The 26089-nt window shown below is 41.2% G+C and overlaps 1 protein-coding gene across 3 annotated transcripts; it reads right to left on the bottom strand.

Annotated features, from left to right (window-relative positions):
- Positions 1-3750: 3750 nt before the first annotated feature.
- On the bottom strand, positions 3751-24227 carry LOC122563485 (schlafen-like protein 1). Of its 3 annotated transcripts, XM_043717267.1 has the most exons (5): positions 23776-23952; positions 18748-18847; positions 18355-18618; positions 11551-12228; positions 3751-4495 (listed from the first exon to the last, which is right to left on the bottom strand). In XM_043717267.1, exons 3-5 carry the CDS (start codon positions 18601-18603, stop codon positions 4310-4312), a joined length of 1113 nt encoding a protein of 370 aa, XP_043573202.1. In that variant the 5' UTR covers positions 18604-18618; positions 18748-18847; positions 23776-23952; the 3' UTR covers positions 3751-4309. The 3 variants fall into 3 exon arrangements, with proteins under 3 accessions (XP_043573202.1, XP_043573201.1, XP_043573200.1); XM_043717266.1 differs by lacking the exon at positions 23776-23952 and adding an exon at positions 24175-24227 and having other exon boundaries at positions 18355-18847; XM_043717265.1 differs by having other exon boundaries at positions 18355-18847.
- Positions 24228-26089: the final 1862 nt, after the last annotated feature.

Genomic DNA, 26089 nt, shown 5'->3' with positions numbered 1-26089 from the left:
TACAGTTTTGAGATCTCTGAATTTATCATCTCTAGCAGCATTTTTCAATCAATATTCTTTTAATAGTTGTGTTTGCAAGTCAGTGTTGTGGCACCTACTCGTCATTTTACTGCTCTACAGATTGAAGAAAGCATTTTTTTTTTATTAGTGCAGCTTTTCCCCATTTCAGTTTCCAAATCACTGGGTTATTAATGTGTCCAGTGTGCAGATCATATTAAGGTATCTGTACTTAAACTTTGATCTTCTCTGACAGTCACTGGGAGAAAGTGAGGACTGCTGGAGATGAAAGTCCTGAGTGCGGTGCTGGAAAAGCACAGCAGGTCAGACAGCATCTGAGGAGCAGGAGAATCAACCTTTCAGACATAAGTTCTTTATCAGGAACAAGCCCAATGAAGGGCTTATGCCTGAAACTTCGACTCTCCTGCTCCTGAGATGCTGCCTGACCTGCTGTGCTTTTCCAGCACCACACTCACGACTGAAATAGTCAGTGGTCTGGGACAGACTTTTATAACCTGATCTGTACCTATCCGTAGCACAAATTTTTAATAGCAGGCATTGACTGGTTACACCATAAGTAATCAACCCTTCAAAATAACATGCTGAATTACAGGCAACATGGAGCACAGAAACAAGATATAACCAGACCCTGTGATGTCAAACCTCCTCCAATGTTTCTGTATCTGAACATTCCCCCTCATGTTTTTCTATTGTTCTCCTTAACTGTATCTCTCCTGTTTATCTTCAATACTGTGTTGGTGAATGTCACATTCTACCTGTTCAAGTAAAGAAGGTTTCTTACACATTTCTTATTTCCTAGAGACTGTATATGTGTACACACAGTTTGAGTTATAAAAAATCCTGCTTGGACCCCATGAGGTAGTCTTATTACAGCATGAACAGTCAATATAGCTCACTTATAGAGTTATAGAGATGTACTGTGGAACATTCAAGCATGTCATTACTATTGCATACTTCTGATCCAAATCAAATATTTCCCAATGATGTTTAGGAACCTGACCAGTCAGTATTTAGATTATAGAGTGGTGCTGGAAAAGCACACAGCAGATCAGGCAGCATCCAAGGAGCAGGAAAATTGACGGTTCGGGTAAACGCCATTCATAAAACTTCTGCTGGACAAGTGCTAGGCAGTGGCCAACTCTAAGTAGAAAGAGTCTTAATCAACTTCACTTGATGCTCAGGGCCATTAACATCACTTAATTCTCCACCACCAACTTGTTACAACTCCCTCGGAGTGCAGCTCCACCAACACATGAAACTCACAAACTAACCCATTTGAATGGTATCTCATTCATTCAGCATCTTTGATCTTCACTCTTCCCACCAATGACACTGCAATCTATTCCATCTGCAATTCAGTTATTTTTTCAGTCAGCCTGCTCAGACATGTTATTACACACCTTTGGAGCAGGAGGGACTTGAACTGAGGACCAGCCTAAGCCTGAGCTGGAGACGCTAACCCTGAAAGAGCCTTTCTGCAATTCATGTTTAATTGTTAGCCTTGATGTCCAATCATAACTGCATCACCAGCCTTACAAATAACAACTAACCTTCAGAATGTACTGCACTGAGACTCCTGAACCGCTCTGTTATTTCTATGCCTTCACTTGCTGGGTCAGTAGTCTGGGACAGTACAGTGGTTGCACCAACACCACGCACACTGCAGCAGTTCTCCACTTCAAGAATAATTAGGAATCGACAATAAATATTGACCTTGGAATAACGTCCACCACCAGGAATACATTTCAACAAAGCTCTATTATGCCTGGTGACATGTTAGTCATTATGTGATGTAGAAGAGTCACTATTTTAAAAGCCGTGTCAGTGTTGCTTTTTGATCATGGTCTTTGCTCGATTCTACTGTTGCATCATTCCGCGAGCCCTGTCCTTTTACTTACAGAGATCCTTTTGCAGAAATACATGAAAACACATTTGATCTGCAGCGCATTTTTCTTCCAATAAGCTCCCAGCCTCCTGCTTTCAAACTTCTAACTGTTAAAATCTGCTGCTGCACCTAAACTCATCAAATCTCATTCGCTGGTCTCCCTTGTGCTCCCTCACATGTATTATGTCCCATTCTGTCAACATCACAATGTGGAAATTCTCACTCTGTACATTTGATACTTCCATGACTGTTCCTACCTCTGTGTCCCATCCAGTGCCATGATCTTTGCTCTCTGCCAACTCTGCCCTCTTTCAATCCCTGGTTTTCATCATCGCACCATTGGCAGTTGTGCCTTCACCAATCTCAAAAACTGCATAAATCCATGAGAGATTCTGTACACTGGGACACAGACAGACTTTAACCTAACACCTTCAATCCATTATCTGAGCTGAGATGGCACCTATTGTTAAAGATATCTTGAGAATGTAACTTTAAAAGAGTTCTGGGATTTACATACAAAAGAACCGAAACTAACATGATCATTCTAAAAGATGAAAGACTTAATCTAAATTTGTTTAATATTACATTCCATGACACTGCAACCCTGTTGCTATAAATCTTGATTTGGAGATGCCGGTGTTGGACTGGGGTGTACAAAGTTAAAAATCACACAACACCAGGTTATAGTCCAACAGGTTTAATTGGAAGCACACTAGTTTTCGGAGCGACGCTCCTTCATCAGTTGGTAGTGGAGGGCTCAATCGTAACACAGAATTTATAGCAAAAATTTGCAGTGTAATGTAACTGAAATTATACAGTGAAAAATTGATTGTCTGTTAAGCCTTTCATCTGTTAGAATACAGTGATAGTTTCACTTCTATGTGTAAATCACAAAACCCTTTTTTTTAAAGTTGCATTCTCGGGTTAGCTGTTAACAATGGTGATAGCTAGACAATATGTTGAAGGTGTTAGCCCCCTGTGTTCTCTGTCTATGACCTGATGTTTAGATTGATTCTAATCTAAAAAGAGAGATAACAGAGTTTTACATAAATTCATGCAGTTTTTGAGCTCAGAGTTCTACATGAATGTATGCAGTTTTTGAGCAAAGTGCAATGTAACTCTGCAAGCACAAATTCACCACACAAAATATATGTGTGCATCTGGGTCTTTGTCTGTGTGCGTGTGTCTGACTGGGGTGGGGGTTGTGAGTGTGAGAAAGTGTGTGTGTGGTGAGTGAAGAGTGTCTTAAGTCTGTGAGGGGGTGCATGTGGGAGTGTGTGTGTCTAGAAGGGTGTGTGTGGGTGTCTGTTTGCGCAGCAGAGGAAAGTGGCCGAGCAGAGGCTGATAGCTAAGTTCGGTACCCATAAGGAGGGCCTCAACCTTGGGTTCATGTCACATTACAGGTGATCACCATTGCACTACACACACACACAGATATTCCTACACACACACACTCTCACATACACATGGACACGGACGCAGGAACACACAGACGCGCACACAGACACCCACACACACCCTTACAGACACACACACTCCCACACTCACACATGCACCCAACCCGAGAATGCAACTTAAAAAAAAAAGGGTTTTGTGATTTACACATGAAAGAAGTGAAACTATCACTGTATTCTAACAGATGAAAGGCTTAACAGACAATCAATTTTTCAATGTATAATTTCAGTTACATCACACTGCAAATTTTTGCTATAAATTCTGTATTACGATCGAGCCCTCCACAATCACCTGATGAAGGAGCGTCGCTCCAAAAGCTAGTGTGCTTCCAATTAAACCTGTTGGACTATAACCTGGTGTTGTGTAATTTTAACTTGGACCAATCTAGAGCTTAGACTTGGAATTCTCTCCCTAAACCTGACCATCTCCTCTGTGAGTTAATCTGAAAATCAAATTCATCTGCATTTTCTCGGTCACATGTTATCTGCTGCATACGACTGAGAACCACCTCTAGACGTCTTACTGTGTTGGAAGAGTTATAAATTCAACAAATTCAGCTGGGAAACTACAGAATGCATCTCGATTTGTCTAGGGTTTCTTTTGCCTCTGAGCACACTGGGACACTTGCTTTTACTACTAACATCATTGGCAAAATACTGAACCCACAGATATAAACAAGTAGAACCACAGTTGCTGGAGAATTCAAGTGAAAGGGAGGAAATGCAAAATCTCAATCCCCACATTTGGGCCATCAATCCCCATTATCGATAATGACAAAGCTGGGTATAACTCACTGAAATCTGGAGCATCATATTAATGCTTTGAAGTCTATTGAGAATTTCAGGTCTGCGGCAGAGGTTTTATTAAACTGTCATTTCTGAGTTGCTTGTTTTATGGCTGTTGCCCCTGATGTCTGCAGTGTGCTCTGCGTTGGCCTGATCTCTTGTGCGGTTAAATAATGCAGCACAGATTTGACACAGCGATCTTGTCTGAATTCACTGCCTGTAGTTCTTGCTGCAATTGTTGCAGTTCCAGGATTGACTGTTGCTGTTGACGAAGTTCCTCCTGCAAACGACATTCCTCTTTGACTAAGTTGTCGATTGTGTCTTGCAATTTCTTGATTTCCACTGTCCATTTCTTAGGAGCAAACAAAACAAAAATGGTAACGGAATTGCACAAAATAAACACAAATAGGCCATTCAACCCATGAGGTTCCCCGCCTCCTCCCTCACCTAAAGCTCAACAAAACCCTTGATACTGTTCTGTGCAAATATATCTGGGCTTTCGTTCACATCAAGGCAAAATACTATTTGTCACAACTGCTCCTATAGCATCAAGTTGCCCCTACTCATTGAAATAAAATATTGAAAATCTGAAATAAAGCCAAAGTACATGAAGAGAGAAACAGTCTTAACATTTTGAATTAAATACAACTTCTTCATTTTGGGCAGAGATGATGGCGTTGTGGTATTAGCAGTTGTAGGAGACCACTCATTTCTGGAGTGAGCTAAAAATGGCAGAAGACAGTGTTTTAAACTAAGAAAATGGTGTAAGAATAAACTAAAAACAAATTCTGTGGAAGCTGGAAATCTGAAACAAACAGACAAAGTGCTGGAGAAACTCAACTTATCTGGTAGCATCTGTGGAGAGAGAAACAAGGTTAATTTTTTTGACTCCATTACAACTCCTCTTCATAAGATCATTAAACAAAAATTGGAGGAGTAGGCCATTCGGCCCCTCAAGCCTGCTCCATCATGCATTCGGATTCTGGCGGATCCTACATTCTTCATTTCCACTTACCTACACTATCCCCATAACCCTTGATTCCCAACTGATTAAGAACCTATCTCAGCCTTAAATACACACTGGGACTCTGCTCCCACAGCTCTCTGTGCCCAGGAGTTCCAAAGACACAACCCTCAGAGAAGAAATTCCTCCTCATCAGTCTGAAATTGGTGCCCCTTTATTCTGAGACTATGGTCTCTGGTCCTAGACTTTGCCATGAGGGGTAACATCCTCTCAGCATTTACCCTGTCAAGCCCCTGAACAATTCTATACATTTTAATGAGATTGCCTCTCATTCTTCTAAACTCCAGTAGTCAGAGAGGGTGCAGAATGTTCTCAAGGGGCAAGAGGGGCCAGCAAAAGGTCATTGTCCACAATGGAACCAATGACATAGGAAGGGAAAGGTTAAGATTCTGAAGGGAGATTACAGAGAGTTAGGCAGGAATTTAAAAAGGAGGACCTCGAGAGTAGTAATATCTGGATTACTCCCAGTGCTACGAGCCAGTGAGGGCAGGAATAGGAGGATAGAGCAGATGAATGCATGGCTGAGGAGCTGGTGTATGGGAGAAGGATTCACATTTTTGGACCATTGGAATCTCTTTTGGGGTAGAAGTGACTTGTACAAGAAGGATGCATTGCACCTAAATTGAAGAGGACTAATATACTGGCAGGGAGATTTGCTAGAGCTGCTGAGGAGGATTTAAACTAGTAAGATGGGGGGGGGGGTGGGATCCAGGGAGATAGTGAGGAAAGAGATCAATCTGAGTCTGGTGCAGTTGAGAACAGTCATTGCAGGCAGGGACAAGGTAGGACAAATAAATTAAACTGCATTTATTTCAATGCAAGGGGCCTAACAGGGAAGACAGATGAACTCAGGGCATGGTTAGGAACACAGGACGGGGATATCATAGCAATTACAGAGACATGGCTCAAGGATGGGCAGGACTGGCAGCTTAATGTTCCAGGATACAAATGCTACAGGATGGATAGAAAGGGAGGCAAGACAGGAGGGGGAGTGGCATTTTTGATAAGGGATAGCATTACAGCTGTGCTGAGGGAGGATATTCCTGGAAATACATCCAGGGAAGTTATTTGGGTGGAACTGAGAAATAAGAAAGGGATGGTCACCTTATTGGGACTGTATTACAGACCCTCTAATAGTCAGAGGGAAATTGAGAAACAAACTTGTAAGGAGATCTCAGCTATCTGTAAGAATAATAGAGTGATTATGGTAGGGGATTTTAACTTTCCAAACATAGACTGGGACTGCCATAGTGTTAAGGGTTTAGATGGAGAGGAATTTGTTAAGTGTGTATAAGACAATTTTCGGATTCAGTATATGGATCTACCTACTAGAGAAGGTGCAAAACTTGACCTACTCTTGGGAAAAAAGGCAGGGCAGGTGATTGAGGTGTCAGTGGGGGAGCACTTTGGGGCCAGCGACCATCATTCTTTAGATTTAAAATAGTGATGCAAAAGGATACCTTAGAAGAGTATAAAGGCAGTAGGAGTATACTTAAGAGGGAAATCAGGAGGGCAAAAAGGAGACATGAGATAGCTTTGGCAAACAGAATTAAGGAGAAACCAAAGGGTTTTACAAATACATTAAGGACAAAAGGGTAACTAGGGGGAGAATAGGGCCCCACAAAGATCAGCAAGGCGGCCTTTGTGTGGTGCCGCAGAAAATGGGGGAGATACTAAATGAGTATTTTGCATCAGTGTTTACGTGGAAAAGGATATGGAAGATGTAGAAAGTAGCCAAATAGATGGTGACACCTTGCCAAATGTCCATTTTACAGAGGAGGAAGTGTTGGATGTCTTGAAACAGATAAAGGTGGATAAATCCCCAAGACCTGATCAGATGTACCCGAGAACTCTGTGGGAAGTAGGGAAGTGATTTGCTGGGCCTCTTGCTGAGATATGTCACAGGTGAGGTGCCGGAAGACTGGAGATTGGCTAAAATGGTGCCATTCTTTAAGGAGGGTAGTAAGGACAAGCCATGGAACTATAGATCAGTGAGCCTGACATTGGTGGGCAAGTTGTTGGAGGGAATCCTGAGGGACAGGATCTACCTGTATTTGGAAAGGCAAGGACTGATTAGGGATAGTCAGCATGGCTTTAAGCATGGGAAATCATGTCTCACAAACTTGACTGAATTTTTTGAAGAAGTAACAATGAGGGTAGAGCGGTAGATGTGATCTATATGGACTTCAGTAAGGCATTCACTGGAGGCCTGTGACCAGTGGAGTGCCACAAGGATCAGTGCTGGGTTCTCTACTTTTTGTTATTTATATAAATAATTTGGATGCGAGCATAAGAAGTATAGTTAGTAAGTTTGCAGATGACACCAAAATTGGAGGTGTAGTGGACAGCGAAGTAGGTTACCTTAGATTACAACAGGATCTTGATTAAATGGGCTAATGGGCCAAGAAGTGGCAGATGGAGTTTAATTCAGATAAATGCGAGGTGCTGCATTTTGGGAAAATAAATCTTAGCAGGATTTATACACTTAATGGTAAGGTCCTAGAGAGTGTTGCTGAGAAAAGAGACCTTGGAGTGCAGGTTCATAGCTCCTTGAAAGTGGAGTTTCAGGTGGATAGGATAGTGAAGAAGGTGTTTGGTATGCTTTCCTTTATTGGTCAGAGTATTGAGTACAGGAGTTGTGAGAACATGTTGCGGCTGTACAGGACATTGGTTAGGCCACTGTTAGAATATTGCATGCAATTCTGGTCTCCTTCCTATCGGAAAAATGTTGTGAAACTTGAAAGGGTTCAGAAAAGATTTACAAGGATGTTGCCAGGGTTGGAGGATTTGAGCTATGGGGAGACGCTGAACAGGCTGGGGCTGTTTTCCCTGGAGTATCAGAGGCTGAAGGATGACCTTATAGAGGTTTACAAAATTATGAGGGGCATGGATAGGATAAATAGACAAAGTCTTTTCCCTGGGGTCAAGGAGTCCAAAACTAGAGGGCATAGGTTTAGGGTGAGAGGGGAAAGATATAAAAGAGACCTATGGGGCAACTTTTTCACGCAGAGGGTGGTACATGTATGGAATAAGCTGCCAGAGGAAGTGTGGAGGCTGGTACAATTGCAACATTTAAGAGGTATTTGGATGGGTATATGAATAGGAAGGGTTTGGAGGGATATGGGCCAGGTGCTGGCAGGTAGGATGAGATTGAGTTGGGATATCTGGTCGGCATGGACGGGTTGGACTGAAGGATCAGTTTCCATGCTGTACATCTCTATGACTCAAAAGTACAGTCCCAACCTGTTTAATCTTTGCTCATAAGACCATCCCTCCATACCAGGGATCACTCTTGAGAACCTTCTTTGAACTGCCTCCAATGAACTACTATCTTTCCTTAAATAAAATAGGTTCATTGTTTTATTAGTTAATAAGATATTAGACTATTTTTTCCACCTAACAATTCCTGGGTAACTAGTCAAGTAACCAAGTCAGAAGTCAAAGTTGAAGACTTAGTCAGATGGTCCCATGGAACAGGGTTGTGTAAAGTTCACAGGCAATTCCCACAGAAACAGACTATGGGGACAACTGGGAGATATCAATGTCGATAAGTCTGGTTTCCAACTTTATAAACACCGGAAAATCTTTGTAAACAATAATATAAAACACTCATTAAGTATTTCAGCTTTGCTTTGTGCTTTTGGCATTTTTCTCCCTGCAAGGTTTGTAGCTCAGGTTGAGGTTTAAGGTGTAGGTTTGCTCGCTGAGCTGTAGGTTTGATATCCAGACATTTCATTACCTGGCTAGGTAACATCATCAGTGGCGACCTCCAAGTGAAGCGAAGCTGTTGTCTCCTGCTTTCTATTTATATCTTTCTCCTGGATGGGGTTCCTGGCGTTTGTGGTGATGTCATTTCCTGTTCGTTTTCTGAGGGGTTTTTCTCCCTTTCAGCACCCATTGATCCCACTCAATCTATTGACATGGTGTTAGAAGGTTTTTGGCTTCGCCTTTATGTAACTGTCACTTATTTTCTTGCATTCTCTCTTTCCCTATTATATTCATAGAACAGTACACTGCAGCACAGGCCCTTCGGCCCTTGATGTTGCGCCTACCTGTGAAACTAATCTGAAGCCCATCTAAACTATTCCATTTTCATCCATATGATGATCCAATGACCATTTAAATGCCCCTAAAGTTGGCGAGTCTACTACTGTTGTAGGTAGTGTGTTCCACATCCCTACTACTCTCTGAGAAAGAAACTACCTCTAACATCTGTTCTATATCTATCACCCCTCAATTTAAAGCTATGTCCCCTCATAGCCATCACCATCCGCGGAAAGAGGCTCTCACTGTTCACCCTATCTAACCTTCTGATTATCTTATATGTCTCAATTAAGTCACCTCTCAACCTCTGTAACAAAAACAACCTCAAATTTGTCAGCCTTTCCTCATAAGACCTTCCCTCCGCACCAGGTGACATCCTAGTAAATCTCTCTGAACCCTTTCCAAAGCTCCCACATCCTTCCTATAATGTAGTGACTAGAACTGTACGCAATACTCCAAGTGAAGCCACACAGAGTTTTGTACAGCTACAGCCTGACCTCATGGTTCTGAACCACAATACCTCGACCAATATAAGCTAACACACCATATGTCTTCTTAACAAGCCTATCAACCTGGGTGGGAACTTTTAGGGATCTATGTACATGGACACCAAGATCTCTGCTCATCTACATTACCACGAATCTTACCATTAGCCCAGTACTCTGCATTGCTGTTACTCCTTTCAGAGTGAATCACCTCACACTTTTCCACATTAAACTCCATTTGCCACCTCTCAGCCCAGCTCTGCAGCTTATTTATGTCCCTCTGTAACCTACAACATCCTTCTGAACTATCCACAACTCTTCCAACTTTAATGTCATCTGCAAATTTACTAACCAATCTTTCTACACCCTCATCCAGCTTATTTATAAAAATGACAAATAACAATGGAGCCAATGGAGTGGTGGAGACTAGTATAATTGCAACATTTAAGAGGCATTTGGATGGGTATATGAATGGGAAGTGTTTGGAGGTATATGGGCCGGGTGCTGGAAGGTGGGACTAGATTGGGTTGAGATATCTGCTAGGCATGGACGAGTTGGACTGAAGGGCCTGTTTCTGTGCTTTACATCTCTATGACTCGGGTGAGACTGAACCTTCATTTCCACTTTTGCTTCTTATCTGTCTATTCAGTTACACCTGAGTTTGGAATTCTTACATTTTTCATAACTTGGCATTGTCCTTCTTCCCAAGGCAGATTTATTTTTACCAACAACAACAACAGAAATTGCTGGAAAATCTCAGCAAGTCAGGCAACATCTTTGGAGCAAAGTCAGAGTTAATGTTTCAAATCCTTCAGGACGGTTTTGAAGAAGAGTCACTGGTTCCAAAATGTTAACTGTGATTTCGCACCACAAATGTTGCCTGACCTGCTGAGATTTTCCAGCAATTTCTGTTTTTGTTTCTGATATCCACCATCCGCAGTTTTTTCAGTTTGTTATTTACTTTTACTACTTTGTCTTGCTTAATTTCCTTCAATTATCATACTTTCAATGTATCTTAAGTATAGATTCTCCTTGATTTATCTTCTCTTCACCATATTCATTTATATTAAGTCATTATCTGAAGTTGTATACTTAGGCTCCTTTTATGGATAATTAAATTAAGGCCTTGTTCTGTTATCCTGTTGTGAATGTACTTGCTGTCTGTTTTCTTCCAAACGGCCATCCATCTACTATCCTGGCCTCTCACTGTGGAGCGATCATCTCTTGGAATGTACGATCCAAGGTCTTTTCAGACTCTAGCTGTGCTGTAAAATAAATGTTAAACAGGACATTGGGAGAGCTCTCCTGTTCTTCAAATTGTGGCAATAGGATCTTTCACATTTCCTGAGATGATAGGACGTGGCATTGATTTAATGCCATTGTCAATTATCTATAAAAAGGAGGCTAAGGATATGACTGAAGGTAACAACTCATTATAAATTAAATGATGGGGAGAAGATAAAACAAGGAGAAAGTGAGCTTTGATACATTGAGAGGAGGAGAATTGAAGGAGATTAAACAGTATAATGTAAAAATAAATCTGACATGGGAAGAGGGACAATGCCAAGTTCTGGAAAATCTAAGAATTCCAAACTCAGTGTAACTTGCACATGAATAAATTGATAAGAAGGAAAACTGGAAATAAAGGTTCAGTCTCACCCAAGTTACTATCCCTCACAGTCAGACTGACTGTTGGGAGACTTTTCAAAAACATCACCCATTCTCAACTCAGATTATTATTACGTGGAATATGGACTTTGCTTAAAAACAGAAAGCAGTTTACATGGTTAAATGTAGATCAGTAAAATGAGGGCAAAATGCTCCCGTAGTAATTCACTGAAGCTTGTGCATTACCTGTCTGCACCATTCCTGAATGGAACTTCCTGATAGTGGACCTTGGATGCTACCATCTCGACGAATGTACACTTCACCCTGGTCAGTCTCGTACAGTAACACATCACCATCCTTCTTGGGCGGATGCACAGTTAACCTCATCACTTTGAGAAACATCCCGGTGTCCCCATCCTTGATGACTGGAAGGAAGGTGATAGAGTAGGAATTGGGGAAGAGTGGTGGTTTAAACCCTTTCACAATTGAATCTATCAGAAGTCTAACCCGATCTTCATCCTTGTGATTGCATTCGACTCCACACACAGTGCCATCGTCATTCACACCCACAAACAAACTGCCCCCTTCACTGTTCAGAAACGCACAGACATATTTCCTAACATGGTTCTTCAGAGCCATGTTCAGATATTCTCCTCCTCCACGTTTGAATTCAACATTCCTTGTCTCACTCCCCATCAGTGCCCCATAAAATAAGCGCTCCTGTCCAGCAATCTCTCCACCGATGATAGCACTGTCTGACTTGGTGCCACTTAGAGGAGTTGATAAATGGTCCATCACTTTGTTTGCGAGGTAGCTGGATTTCCCTGCGGTATATCCCAATGTGTCCTGTGTTTGTTCCAGTCTCCTCTTGTCCTTTTGTCCTTGACTGTGGGATTCGTATTTTGATGTATCTGCAGAACTGTTCTGGGAATAATCAAAATGCAAAGGTAAGTACAAGACCTATACCCTTCCAGGTCACCCCATTTAAGTTTTGGATATCAACTTAAGGCAAGATCGATGAATCACAATTGTATGATAAATATTTTCTTTAATGTTTCTCAAATGCACTCTGAACATAAATGCAGACTTTCAGGATAAATTTCATCCTTAACTTGGGCACATAAAGCTGGGAAAAATAAACTGAAATATAAAAGGAATGGCTGTTGACTGTCTTATGAGGAGAGGTAGTGTAGGCTGGACCGCTGTTCATTTGAATATTGAAAAATGCGAGGAGACCTTATTGAAACATACAAGATTCTTAGGAGGTTTGATAGGATAGATGCAGAGAGATCGTTTCCCTTTGTAGCAGAGTTTAGGACTGGAGGGCATTATCTTAGAATAAGGGGTCAAATGTTTAAGAGGATGAGGAGGAGGATTTTCTTCTCTCAGACGGTAGTGTATCTGTGGAATTGTTTACCACAGATGGCCGTTCACTTTGGGTCATTAAATATATTCAAGGCTGAGATGGACAGATTTTTAATCAGGAAGGGAATCGAGTTACGGGGGAAAGGAAGGAAAATGGAGTTGAGGATTATCAGATCAGCCATGATCTCTTTGAATGGCTGAATCGGCTTGATGGGCTGAATGGCCTAATTCTGCACTTATGTCTTATGGTAATCAGGGAAACTGGAATAGAAACGTTACTTGCTAATTCCATACAACAGGATTCAATAAGAATGGACCAAGAATGAAATATGTGGATTTAAAACTTCATCTAATAATGGGAAAGTTTGAACTAATGTGGCAAGGTTGGGAACCAGAGCAGTAGGTCAGCGTATGGAGTGATTGAGAAAAAGGTAGAGATTAAATCAAGTAGGTCGAATAGGAAGAATAAGCATGGCCAGGTTAATGAACACAGTGGGACTAGTGGTCTGAAGTTGTATTTATTTTAATGCAAGGAGTATAACAAGTAAGGTAAATGCGCTTAGAGCCTGGATTTGTACATGGAGCTACAATGTTGAGAGAAGGGCAGGATTGGCAGTTTTTTGTTCCAGGGTTTAGATGGTTCAAGTTTGGGAGAGAGGGATTAAAAGGGACAGGGGAGTTCCATTCCTGAGTATTGAGAGAAGATATCTTGGAAGGCTCATCCAGTAAAGATATGTGGGTAGAACTCAGGAATAAGAAAGTGCAATCACCATGATGGGGTTATACTATAGGTCACCCGATAGCCAGCAGGAGATAGAGGAACAGATGAGGAAACAGATCATGGAAAGATGTAAAAACAACATTGTTGTAGTGGGTGATTTTAACTTTCCCAATATTGACTGGTACTCCCTTAGTGCCAAGGACTTAGATGGGGGAGAATTTGTTAGGTGTATTCAGGAGGGTTTCTTGAAACAATATGTTTTGGTTCTGTTCGCCGAGCTGGGAATTTGTGTTGCAGACGTTTCGTCCCCTGTCTAGGTGACATCCTCAGTGCTTGGGAGCCTCCTGTGAAGCACTTCTGTGATGTTTCCCCCGGCATTTATAGTGATTTGTATCTGCCGCTTCCGGTTGTCAGTTCCAGCTGTCCGCTGCAGTGGCCGGTATATTGGGTCCAGGTCGATGTGCTTATTGATTGAATCTGTGGATGAGTGCCATGCCTCTAGGAATTCCCTGGCTGTTCTCTGTTTGGCTTGTCCTATAATAGTAGTGTTGTCCCAGTCGGATTCATGTTGCTTGTCATCTGAGTGTGTGGCCACTATGGATGCTGATCGTTAGCTGTCTTCCTATTTGTCCTATGTAGTGTTTTGTGCAGTCGTTGCATGGGATTTTGTACACTACATTGGTTTTGCTCATGCTGGGTATCGGGTCCTTCGTCCTGGTGAGTTGTTGCCGGAGAGTGGCTGTTGGTTTGTGTGCTGTTATGAGTCCTAGTGGTCGCAGTAGTCTGGCTGTCAGTTTGGAAATGCTCTTGATGTATGGTAGTGTAGCTAGTCTTTTGGGTTGCGGCATGTCCTCATTCCGTTGTCTTTCTCTTAGGCATCTGTTGATGAAATTGCGCAGGTATCCGTTTTTGGCGAATACATTGTATAGGTGTTCCTCTTCCTCTTTTTGCAGTGTGTTGTGGCCCTTTTGAATAGTGCCTTGATGCAACTTCTTTTGTGTGTGTTGGGGTGGTTGCTTTCGTAGTTCAGGACTTGGTCTGTGTGTGTGGCTTTCCTGTATATACCTTTGTGGTGAATTCTCAGTCCCATGCAACGACTGCACAAAACACTACATAGGACAAACAGGAAGACAGCTAATGATCCGCATCTCCCCTGTCTAGGTGACATCCTCAGTGCTTGGGAGCCTCCTGTGAAGCGCTTCTGTGATGTTTCCTCCAGCATTTATAGTGGTTTGACCACGAAACGTCTGCAACACAAATTCCCAGCTCGGCGAACAGAACCACAACAACGAGCACCCGAGCTACAAATATTCTCACAAACTTTGAAACAATATGTAGATAGTCCAACTAGGGAAAGAGGTATACTGGACTACGTAATGGGAAATAAGCCTACCCACATGATCAAAGTTACAGTGGGAGTATTTTGGTAATAGTGATCATAATTCCATAAGTTTTAAGATAGTAATGGATAAGTTTAAGACTCATCCTTGGTTACATTGGGGGAAGGCTAATTACAACAGTATTAAAACAAGAACTGGAGAAATTAGATAGGGGTGGCTGTTTGAGGGTAAATCCACATCTGACATGTGGGAGTCTTTTAAAGGCCAGTTGATCACAGTTTAGGATCAATATGTTCCTGTGAGTATGAAAGAGAAGGACAGCAAGATTCAAGTACCCTGGATGACATGAGTCATAGAAAAAGGACAGACATGCAATGTTTATGAAACTGAAAACAGACCACATTCTACTTCTGTGTACATAGGCTATTCCAAATGATACTAAAATGATGAGATTGTAAAGTCTTCACTGTACTCATTTGAGTACATGTGACAATAAAGCTAATTCAAATTCAAGGCACTTGAGGAATGTAAAGAAAGTGGGAAAGAAACAATGAATCAGGAGGGCTAAAAGAGGTCATGAAATGTCCTTGGCAAGTCTTATTAAAGGAGGATTCCATGGCATTTTATACATTTATTAGGAGCAGGAGGGTAGCTAGGGAAAGGGTAGGTCCAGTCAAAGACAAAGGAGTGAATTTATGCCTGGAACCTTAATGATGTCTTTGCATCGGTGTACACCAAGGGAAAGGCTATGGAGGATGGTAAGATTAGGGAGGGGAATGTTGATACTCTAAGGCATGTCAGTATTAAAAAGGTGTTGGGTGTCTTGAAAAGCATTAAGGTAGATAAGTCCCCAGGACCTGATTGAATCTATCCCAGAGTACTGAGAGAGGTAAGGGAGGAGATTTCTGAGTGCCTGTCAGAGATCTTTGACTCCGCTTGAACCACAGGCAAGGTCCCAGAAGACTGGAGAACAGCCAATGTTGTTCCTTTGTTTCAGAAGGGCAACAGGGATAATCCAAGAAATTGTTGTCAGTAAGCCACAAGGATTTTTCCAGGATTTGCAGGATTTACTCACATTTGGAAAATAATGAACTTAAGAGTCAGTATGGCTTTATGTGGGGGTGGTGCTGTCTTAAACTTTATTGAGTTTTTTTTGAGGAAGATGATTGATGAGTGTCAGGCAGTGGATGATGTCGACATGGACTTTACTGAAGAATTTAACAAGGACCCTCATGGGAGGTTGGTCCAGAAGAGTAACTCACATGGGATCCACAGTGCATTAATAAGTTGAATACAAAATTGGCTTGGTCATAGAAGACAGAGTAGTTGTGGAAGGGTATTTTTCTGACTGGAGGGCTGTGACTAGTGTATTTTTCACAAAGATCATTGCTGGGACCTCTGTTTTTCATACATATTTTATATATATTTAGATGAAAATATTTGTGGTATGGTTAGTAAGTTTGAAAATGACACAAAAATTGATGGAATTGTGGATGATGAGGAAGGGTACAACAGGATCAAGACCAGTTGGAAAGGTGGGCAGACAAAATGGCAGATGGAGTATAACTCAGACAAGTGTGAGGTGATGCATTTTGGGAGGTCACATGGAAGAGGAAACTATACAAATGGTAGGAGCCTTATAAGCAGTGATATCGAGAAGGAGCTTGGGGTGCCGGTCCACAGCTCTCTGAAAGTGGTAACACAACTGGATAAGATGGTAAAGAAGGTATACAACATGTTTGCCTTCATCAATCACACATTGATATCAAAGTTGGCAAATCATTGTTGCAGCTGTATTAAACCTTAATGATGCCACTTTTGGAGCACTAGATGCAGTTCTGGTCACACTACAGGAAGGATATGGAGGCTTTGGAGAGGGTTCGAAAGGTGTTTACCAGGATATTGTCTGGATTGGAACGTATTAGCTATGAGGAAAGGTTGGACAAACTTGAATTGTATTCGCCAGAGCTTCGGCGGTGGGGGTGTGAGTTGGGGTGGGGCTGGGGGTGTGAGTTGGGGTTGGGGGGGTCCTGACCTGATAGAAGTTTATAAAATTATGACAGACATGTATAGTTGGACTCTTTTTGAATTCAACAAATGAAAAATAATCTGGAATTTGAGCTAGTCTCAGTAATGTTAACCATGAATCAACCAATGGTCACAAAAAGCACTTATTTATTTGTTCTTGCAAATGGACATGTAGCTAGCATTTGCTGCCCATCCATAATTAGGATTAAACTAAATGTCTCACTACAGCCATTAAGTATCAACCACATTGCTATGCATCTGGAGTCACACATAGGCCATACCAGGTAAGGACCCTAAAGGACATTAGTGAATCAAGTGTGTAATGATAACAATCATTAGTTAATGGTTGGCATTTGTCAAGTTTTTAATCCCAGAATTTTTCTCATTGAATTCAGATTCCAGAATCTGTCATGGTGGGATTCTAATGCAAACCAAGAATTTTGGACTGGGTCTCTGGATTACTGGTCCAGTGACATTACCAGTCCAAGACTTGGCAAATCCCCTTTTGGGAAGGAAATCTGTTGTCCTGATCTGGTTTAGTCCATACGTGGCTCTAGATCTGCATTCAGCAAGGTGGTTGACATAACTGTTCTCAAGGGCTATTAGAAATGCTGGTTTTTTCATGTACAACCACATCCCATGGACAAGTTAAAAATAATAAAGTCTTTGTTAAATCATTGCCTCTCTCATGTATATGTGAAATGTGACTTTTTGCAGTACAGCCAAAATAAAATCCATACAACTGAGCTGTACTGTCCAGTGTAAATAACCTTTTATTAGATACAGGAGATGCATTTGCCCACAGTGTGGCTCTGTAAACTTGATTTACTTATACAGCCTACAGTCAGAGGGCGCATGCTGTTTAAAGCTCACATCAAAATTTGATACACCCAGTTAATTCCACAAAAAAAAAACCAATGGAAGTTAAAATCTCATTTATGTCAAATTTTATGTTATTATGAAACAATAAACTGGGTTTCATGTGACAAAAGTGATTAAGTCATGATATATTTGTAAGTGCTTAGATTTGATGACAATAAAATATGCCAATATGATGTGGGATTTCATTGAAATTACATCAATGCTATTTATAAACACTGTGGTTTCCTTAGAACATTGAATTAATCAAGCACAACAGACTCTTTAGTAATCTGTGCTGGTTGGTCTATCAGTTTCCAATTTAAAGTTAATAACTGAGTATCTACTGTTTTACCAGACTTGGCGTAAACAAATGTTTTCTAACATTTTTCCGGAACTGATTTCAACCTGTATTGCTGGGTTCAATGCTGAGATTCTTCAAGTGATTAGAGTAATTAATACATGGTGCGTAGTTTATAGCATACATGAGTCACCAATGGTTCAGCAATGATATCAAGATAAGATGTTTACACAGCAGTGAGGTAAAGCAGCACGGTTGCTTGACATGCTTTCCTTTCCTCTGTCTTGGACAGTATTGTAAACACCTGGCCCCTGAATCCTTTGACATCAGTTTCTATTGCAAATCAATTGGACTTTTTCACATTTCTGATACCTACTAGCGAACATTGGAGGAGTTAAAGGAATATGAATGCAAATGGATAATGAAATTTCCTTTACCTTATCGAAGGTGTAATCTGAAAAGTCACGGATATCCCTTGCAACTTTTAATGTTTTCCCTTTAACTACTAATCCTTTCATGTGGTTTTGATCCAAAATGGCAGGATCTTGAAGTTGTTTCAAGATATTTTGAATTCCATTCTCCGTCTTCATGCGAATAAATGCATGGGCTCGTTTGTGCTTCTTGAAGACTTCAATGTCATGTCTTTGCAGGACAACGTCGATTGCAGCAAGTAAATCCTTCAGCATGTAACTCAGCAGCTCCTTTGAGTAATCCGGATTTAAGTTACCCACAAATAATGACAAACAAGGAACCTTGACATTGTTGTCATCCATTGCTTTTCGCTAAAAAAACATTTTGCAGATTTTCTCGAGGCTGGAGCAAACACTTACATGTTTGGCACTGTCTGTGGTGTTGCCATTGTCCCACAAGATTTGAAGGTCAAAGTTTCTTGCTGGGCTTTTCCCTTAACTAAGGGCAGAAATTCTCTACCTGAAAAGAGTTGCACAAAGAACACAGGTCAGTCAGAACATCATAATCAATGGATAGCATTTCCATTCTCCAATCCAAGGCCATTGGCTTCCATTGCCGTAACATCCTCCCTCCTACCTATGTCCATCCATTGCTGTCTATGTCTTTGTCATGTCAAGACTCTATTACTTCAGTAATCTTCTAGTTGGCCTCCCAAAACCTTCTTCCAGCCAGCTGCAACTTATCCAAAATTTTAGTTTCAAAGTTCATAGTCTACCCTGCAGCAAATCCCATATTGAACATGAGAACAATTGTGAAACATCTAACCCCCCTTAAGCTTGTAAAACCATTCCACTGGATCATTGCTGATCTGTAACGCAAGTCCAAAGGGGCCTTTGCTTTATGTTTCTTGACACCTCTGGCTGACAGAAACCTATAATTTAACAATTGGTCCAGGATCAACTGCTGGTGTGTGAATGAAACTCCTAAACTTCACTCCTGAAAGGATTTTAAACTATGTCACAGTCTTAGATCCCCTGGTCAGCAGAAATAGTTTATTTTTATTGATCTAATTGGCTCTTATTATCTTGAAAACTTCAGTCAAATCATCTTTTAACCTTCTACATTCTAAGGAGTACAATCTTAGGTTGTGTTAATCATGAAAGGAATTCACTCCTAATTCCTCACTGTCTCAAATATATGACATTTGTGTTCATCTATAACTCCTTCTATAATCTTGCCCTCACACTCAATGAGTTGCCAAATTGGCATAGTGGAGAGGCCTGTGAGTTCTGATGATCTCTTGAATGATGACATTCTTTGCTCCTTATAGGGTCACCCATGGTGACAAGGTTGGGAAGAAGGGAGTGTGGTCCCAGAAAAAATGTGGTCTAAAATGTCCTTGGTGGCAGAACATGTGAAAGGAGACCAGCTACGTAAATGGAAGGAGCTTACAACGACACAGTGGTTCTCCAGTTGTCATGGGTTGACACCTCAAATTACGATCACCAACCTGTTGTCCCAATGATAAACAAAGTCATGTTCAGATTCCTACCAGAATGTATTTGCCAAGTCCTGAGGCAATCAAGAATTGGTGATGGGGGTAGGATTGCAAACCTGGGAATTCCCTGTGAAGGATCTGCACACAGTTGATAGATGCATGAACGTTGATGGATACTTATCCAAATGGAGAAGTTACAAAAATTGGCCCAAAAGATGGCAGTCCCATTTTCTCCTGGAATTCATCACCTGCAGGATCACCATCTTAATGGTGCAAGTAAGTGAACTTTTCATTTGCATCATGAATACTTTAAAAGGTGGAAGTGTGGATTTAATAACCACAATTGTCCAAATATCTGTACAAACTTAAGGTGCAGTGACCTGAAAGCTACTTGTCTGAACAAATGAATTTCATAGAAGAGTGGTGTGGAGAAACCCATTCATTTACAAGGAGTTGCCAGTTGCTGAATCTTAAACTTTATAATATTGAAGTCAGAATGGGCCATGTGTGTCGACAATGGACAAACAAATACCGTTGTCACCTGAACAAACCAGCTTGCGATAAGGGACATCTATTCTCTCACATGTTTTAAAAGCAGCCTGAGAGACAAGGTGCCTCAGAGGCAAGAGATGCACCCCAATAAAGAAAGGATCCTGTCTCAAATTGGCTCACAGAAGGGGAGGGAGGCTGGGCATTCACCCACCAATTTGAAGAACCAAATCAGAACTTTGCTACAGTGGCTTGATGCACCTTAACTACAGCAAAGCCAGAGCCAGCCGTTGCCAGTGGGAGATATTACTGCGGATGTTTATGATGAAGTAGTCAATCTCCACTTCCCTAAAAGGGAATCGTCACACCCACAAAATCTCAATCTTCCATCTCAAAAGTCTCAAGCATAACAAGTGAATACATTATTTGTATTTTCTTAAAAATTAAGTGCATGCTAACTCTTTGTAACATCACCTTTCCTTCAAAGTTTTTGAGAAAACAATGAGCTCAATGAGCAAGACAACAAACTTATCATCTTTCCTTCTGTACATGTGTGTCCATGTGTATGAGTGTGAATGCTGTGGTGAATGCACGGTGCTGTTGAGATCTAAACATTTATTCTCCCTTTTCTGAAATAGCAGGAAGAGCTGTTTGTGTCTGCTCTTGACAGTCACAACACTCAAAGAGTTAAATACTACTTCTATGTCAAATAGGTATGTTGTCATCAGTCAAAAGATGGAAAAAGAAGATTGTGCCATCACCCAGCCCCTGTCAGTAACACTCTGTGGGAAATCAAACAGTACTTAACAGTTCAATTGTTTTGTGTCTATTTCACTTTAAACTGTATACTTCAAGATATCAGAACCATACAGAAAAATCACAGGAATGTTATTCACTGTTTATTGTTTTGACTGACTGGGAAACTAGGAATTAACAAAAGCCACAGAAAATAACTGTGCTGGTGGAGGCATGATGGGCTGAATGGCCTCTTTCAGCATGGGAACACCTCTGTGTTTCCGTCAACATTGATGTTCCCCTCTGAAGACGGTAATGAGGGCAGGTTGGTCCCAGAGAGAAACTAAGTCCCCACCATTTCGGCAATTCAATTCTGAACGAGAAGTTCCATGGTGACGTTTTTGAACCAACCCTTACGTGGCTGATTAATAGGCACTGAAGGAACCCATCTTGCCCCTGGCCCAATCACCGACCTTCCCACCAGGCAAAGGGAAACCAGGGCAAATTTCCAGAAAAAAGCAGGAATGGAGCTTTCCCAATCCGGGAGCAGAGATGGAGGGCGGGAGGAAAGCTGAGCACCCCATTCCTGATCCCCATACTACAATGCCTCCTGAACTGCCATCTGCTCACCAGTGCAGCCCCTCATGGCTGAACAGCTTGCTCTTGCCCCTCCCCAACCCCCCAACTGTCTCTCCAGATCCCGAAGGCTGCTGGTTTCTGATCCGCTGGGAGCTTCAGGCAGGGAAAGACTGCAGTGGTGAGGTTCCTAAATGGACAGCAAGCTTGGGATCACATTTTAAGCACCTAATCGCTACTTGATTTCAATGAGTTTTCTGGCTATGGCAGCGGCAGTGAGGGTGCAGGGGTGGGGGGGGTTGTGGAATTAATTTCCCCTGAAGGTATCCACCCCTACTGTTAGTGCACAGAGCACTATGTGTCTGTTCTTAAGATTAATCAGTTTGGACAGTCCCAGGTGGGGCACTATACCCAAACAAATCAATGGGTTAACAGAGACTGCAGAACTGGGGCAGAACCATACCAAAGTCAAAGCAAGATATGGCTTTCCAGAGCGATGACACATTCCCAGTCCCAGTGGTGCTCACCTGTTAACCTGCTCCCCCCCACTCCCTGCGTAACATGCCCATAGATAAGGAGTGCAAGTGTAAAATACAACCAAATATTTAAAAGCAAATTATTTTAAGAAACTAAGTAGGAGCTGCAAATGAAAACACTCAATGTTATAGAGTCATATAGTACAGAAACAGCACTTTCAGTCCAACCACTCCATGTCAAACATAATCCCAAACTAAACCAGTCCCACCTAACTGCTGCTGGCCCATATCCCTCAAACCCTTTCCTAATCACGTCCTTATCCAAATGTCTTTTAAACACTGTAACTGGACCCGTATCCACCACTTCCTCAGGAAGTTCATTCCACACCCAAACCATTCTCTGTAAAAAATGTGCCCCTCATGTCTTTTGTTAATCTCTCTCCTCTCACCTTAAAAATGTGCCCCCTAATCTTGAAATTGCCCATCTTTGGGAAAAGACAACAGCCATTAAATCCATCTATACCTCTCATTATTTTATAAACTTCTATCACGCCTCTCAACCTCCTATGCTCCAGTGAAAAATGTCCCAGCCTATCCAGCCATTCTTTATAATGCAAACCTTCCATTCTTGGCAACATCCTGGTCAATCTCTTCTGAACCATCTCCAGCTTAATAATATCCTTCTTATAACTGGGCGACCAGAATTGGACACAGTATTCCAGAAGAGGCCTCACTAATGTCCTGTACAACCTCAACATGACTTCCTACGTCTATACTCAAAGGACTGAGCAATAATGGGAAGCATATCAAATTCCTTTTTAACCACCCTGTCTATTTGTGATGGAAACTTCAAAGAATTATGTACCTGCACCCCTATGTCCCTTTGTTCTACAACACTACCCAAATCCCTGCCATTAATTGTATAAGTCCCACTCTTGTTTGCTTTCCCAAAATGCAATACCTTGCATTATCCAGATTGAACTCCATCTGCCATTTTTCAGCCCATTGACCCATTTGGTCAAGATCCCTTTGTAATCTTAGAAAATCTTCTTCACTGACTCTTCTGACACCAATTTTGGTGTCATCTACAAACTTACTAATCATGCTTCTAGTTTTTCATCCAAATGATTTATATAAATGACAGACAAAGCAGGACCCAGAACAGATCCCCATGGAACATCGCTGGTGACAGGCCTCCAGTCTGAAAAGCAGCACCCCTCCATCACCCTTTGTCTCCTACAGAGAAGCCAGTTATGTAACCAATTGGCAAGCTCATCCTGAATCCATTGTGACCTAACTTTACTAAATTAATCTACCATGTGGAACCTTGTCAAAGGTTTTACTAAAGTCAAAGTAAATGACGTCAACTGCTCTGCCCTCAATCTTTTTGGTAACTTCCTCAAAAAAAACTCAATCAAGTTTGTGAGACACAATTTCCCCCACACAACACCATGGTGACTATCCCCAATCAATTAATACTTCTCTGGATGTCCACAAATCCTATTTTTGATAATCACTTTCAGCAATTTACCCACAACTAAAGCAAAACTCACAGGCCTATTATTTCCTGGGTTTTCCTTACAACCTTTTAAAAAAAGGTACATTAGCCACTCTCCAGTCATCAGTTACCTCACCCATAGTTATAGATGACATGATTATGAGTCTATACTCACGACAATTAAACTTGTTTCTGACCATTCTAAACAAAAGATGTAGTTTATTGTCCCACAGGCAGTAGCAGTTCAAGATGGATAAGGTGCCCCATGAAACACGAAACTTCAGCATCACCTTCTGCTCCACAGCTACCTGATGAAGGAGCAGCGTTCAGAAAGCTAGTGCTTCCAAATAAACCTGTTGGATTCTCATCTGATGATGTGTGATTTTTAACTTCGTCTACTCCAGTCCAACAGCAGCACCCCCCACACATCATGGCTCCTCAAGAATAGTTTGCCACACCCCCCTTGAACAAGAAAATAATCCTTTTTTTTTGCTTAACTAGAAGCTATGCTGAAAATAACAATCCACTTTCGAATTCCTGCAAAAAAAATCTGCTTTTACAAAGTAAAACGTACTTTGTAGACAAGTGACTTTTTTATTTCTCAAATGTTTAACATTTCCTGATGTGAAGTAATAATTAACACACACTTAGTGCAGAAAGTATCAAACGACTTTTTAAAAAGTCTTCCATTCGCATGGTGAGTTTTTTTCTTCGACTTCATTTAAAGTTTCTTCAGCTTCCAGCCAAAGTGTAACAAATGTTTGGAAACAAGCAAAAAAAACTGAATGGCGGTCCTTCAGATCCACATAAAGAGGACAGTGTGTCCACCAGAGGGCTCAGTCATAATGATCCATTAGTGGTTCTCATTCTAACCATTGTTATAGAGGGTCTAATAGCATGGCGGTAGTGTCCTTTCCTTAGACCAAGGAAATATCGGTTCAAGTCCCGCCTACCCTAGAAGCGTCTAATACATCCTTGAACGAGGAAAATGTCTAAAATTACTGATAATTTATTGGGAACACAGGAGGCCGATTTGAAACTAATCACCCCTTCCATCTCGGCATGTTGAGACAGATCCAGGTTTAGAGAGAAATAAGTCGCTGTATAATAATTGGGGAAAAAATAATTTTATAGCATAAAAGGAGCTTAAAGCAGACGAAATTGTAAACAGGTGGAGAGTGAAATGAAACATGAGGCAACTCTGGTCGTGTAATATTGCAGCAAATCAAATAGTTTGTATCAAAGAAATACTGCTACATTTTGTGGTTTTTAAAGAAAGCTTTGCATACGATTGTAGAACTAAATACATATTTCTCAAACTATCTAAAGCTGTCACTACCCCTGGATCATTCATCCAATTTCCTTAGAATCACTCTGCCGGCTAAATCGTAGTTAAAACAGATAAACTGGTCAATCTGGTAACATTATTAATTAATAACATTCATCTGAGGATATTATTGTCTGAAGTTAGTGAGATCAGAAAATTGCACTTGTACATCCGAGAGAACAAACATACCTTTACCATCGGTGTTTTTTCATTTAAGGTCTGAGTGGTTTTCTTTAATTAAAATTAACCTGCTGATTTGATGTCATAAAGGGCGGTGAGATATGATGTAAAATCCTGATGTAAGGTCAAAACGCGTCTTGGCAGAGTGCAGTTTTCAACTCAGTTTGTTCAGGGCGACCTAACTGCAGTGACCTCCCGATGGAGTCGAGTTGAAACTCATGGGTGAGTGAAGTAATCAACAATAAGCTTCAGCCTTAAATCAATGGAATGATGATTCGTTGATAAATTGTTGCCCTAACTGTCGAGTGTTAAGTAAAGCCTCAGGTCAGGGCTCTTGTGGTGCAGTGGTAATGTGCTTGATCCAGGAGATTCTGGTCCAACAGGTGAATTACAGAAAGTATCCACAGTGGCCTCAGTCCCTTCCCAGTAATATGTTCAATGTAAAATCAGTTTTCTGTTCATTCCTCAAGTCACTTCTTAAGAATGATGATTTAGTACAGGTATCATCCAAAAATTCTGTCTCAAAATATACAATTGTACAAGGACAGTTATTAATATTTCAATTTTATAAAAGGATTTATGGACATTCAGAGGGGCAAAAATTGATGAGGGATAGTGACCATGGTTTTGTGTGAGGGAAATCATGTCTCAATAACTTGATTGAGTTTTTGAGGAAATTACCAAAAAGATTGAGGGCGGAGCAGTAGATGTTGTTTACTTGGAACTTTATTAAAGCCTTTGACACAGTTCTACATGGTAGACTAATTAGTAAAGTTAGATCACATGGGATTCAGGGTGAGCTGACCAATTGGTTACATAACTGGCTTAACTGTAGAAGACAAAGAATGGTGGTGGAGGGTTGCTTTACTAGAATGTTGCCAGGCATTGAAGGTCTGCATTATAAGGAAAGACTGGATAGGCTGGATTTTCGCAGGAGCATAGGAGGTTGAGAGGCAACCTTATGGAAGTTTATAAATAATGA

Source organism: Chiloscyllium plagiosum, chromosome 27 (assembly GCF_004010195.1).
Source record: "Chiloscyllium plagiosum isolate BGI_BamShark_2017 chromosome 27, ASM401019v2, whole genome shotgun sequence".
Taxonomy (NCBI): Eukaryota; Metazoa; Chordata; class Chondrichthyes; order Orectolobiformes; family Hemiscylliidae; genus Chiloscyllium; species Chiloscyllium plagiosum.
This window is presented reverse-complemented; position numbering and strand designations above follow the sequence as displayed.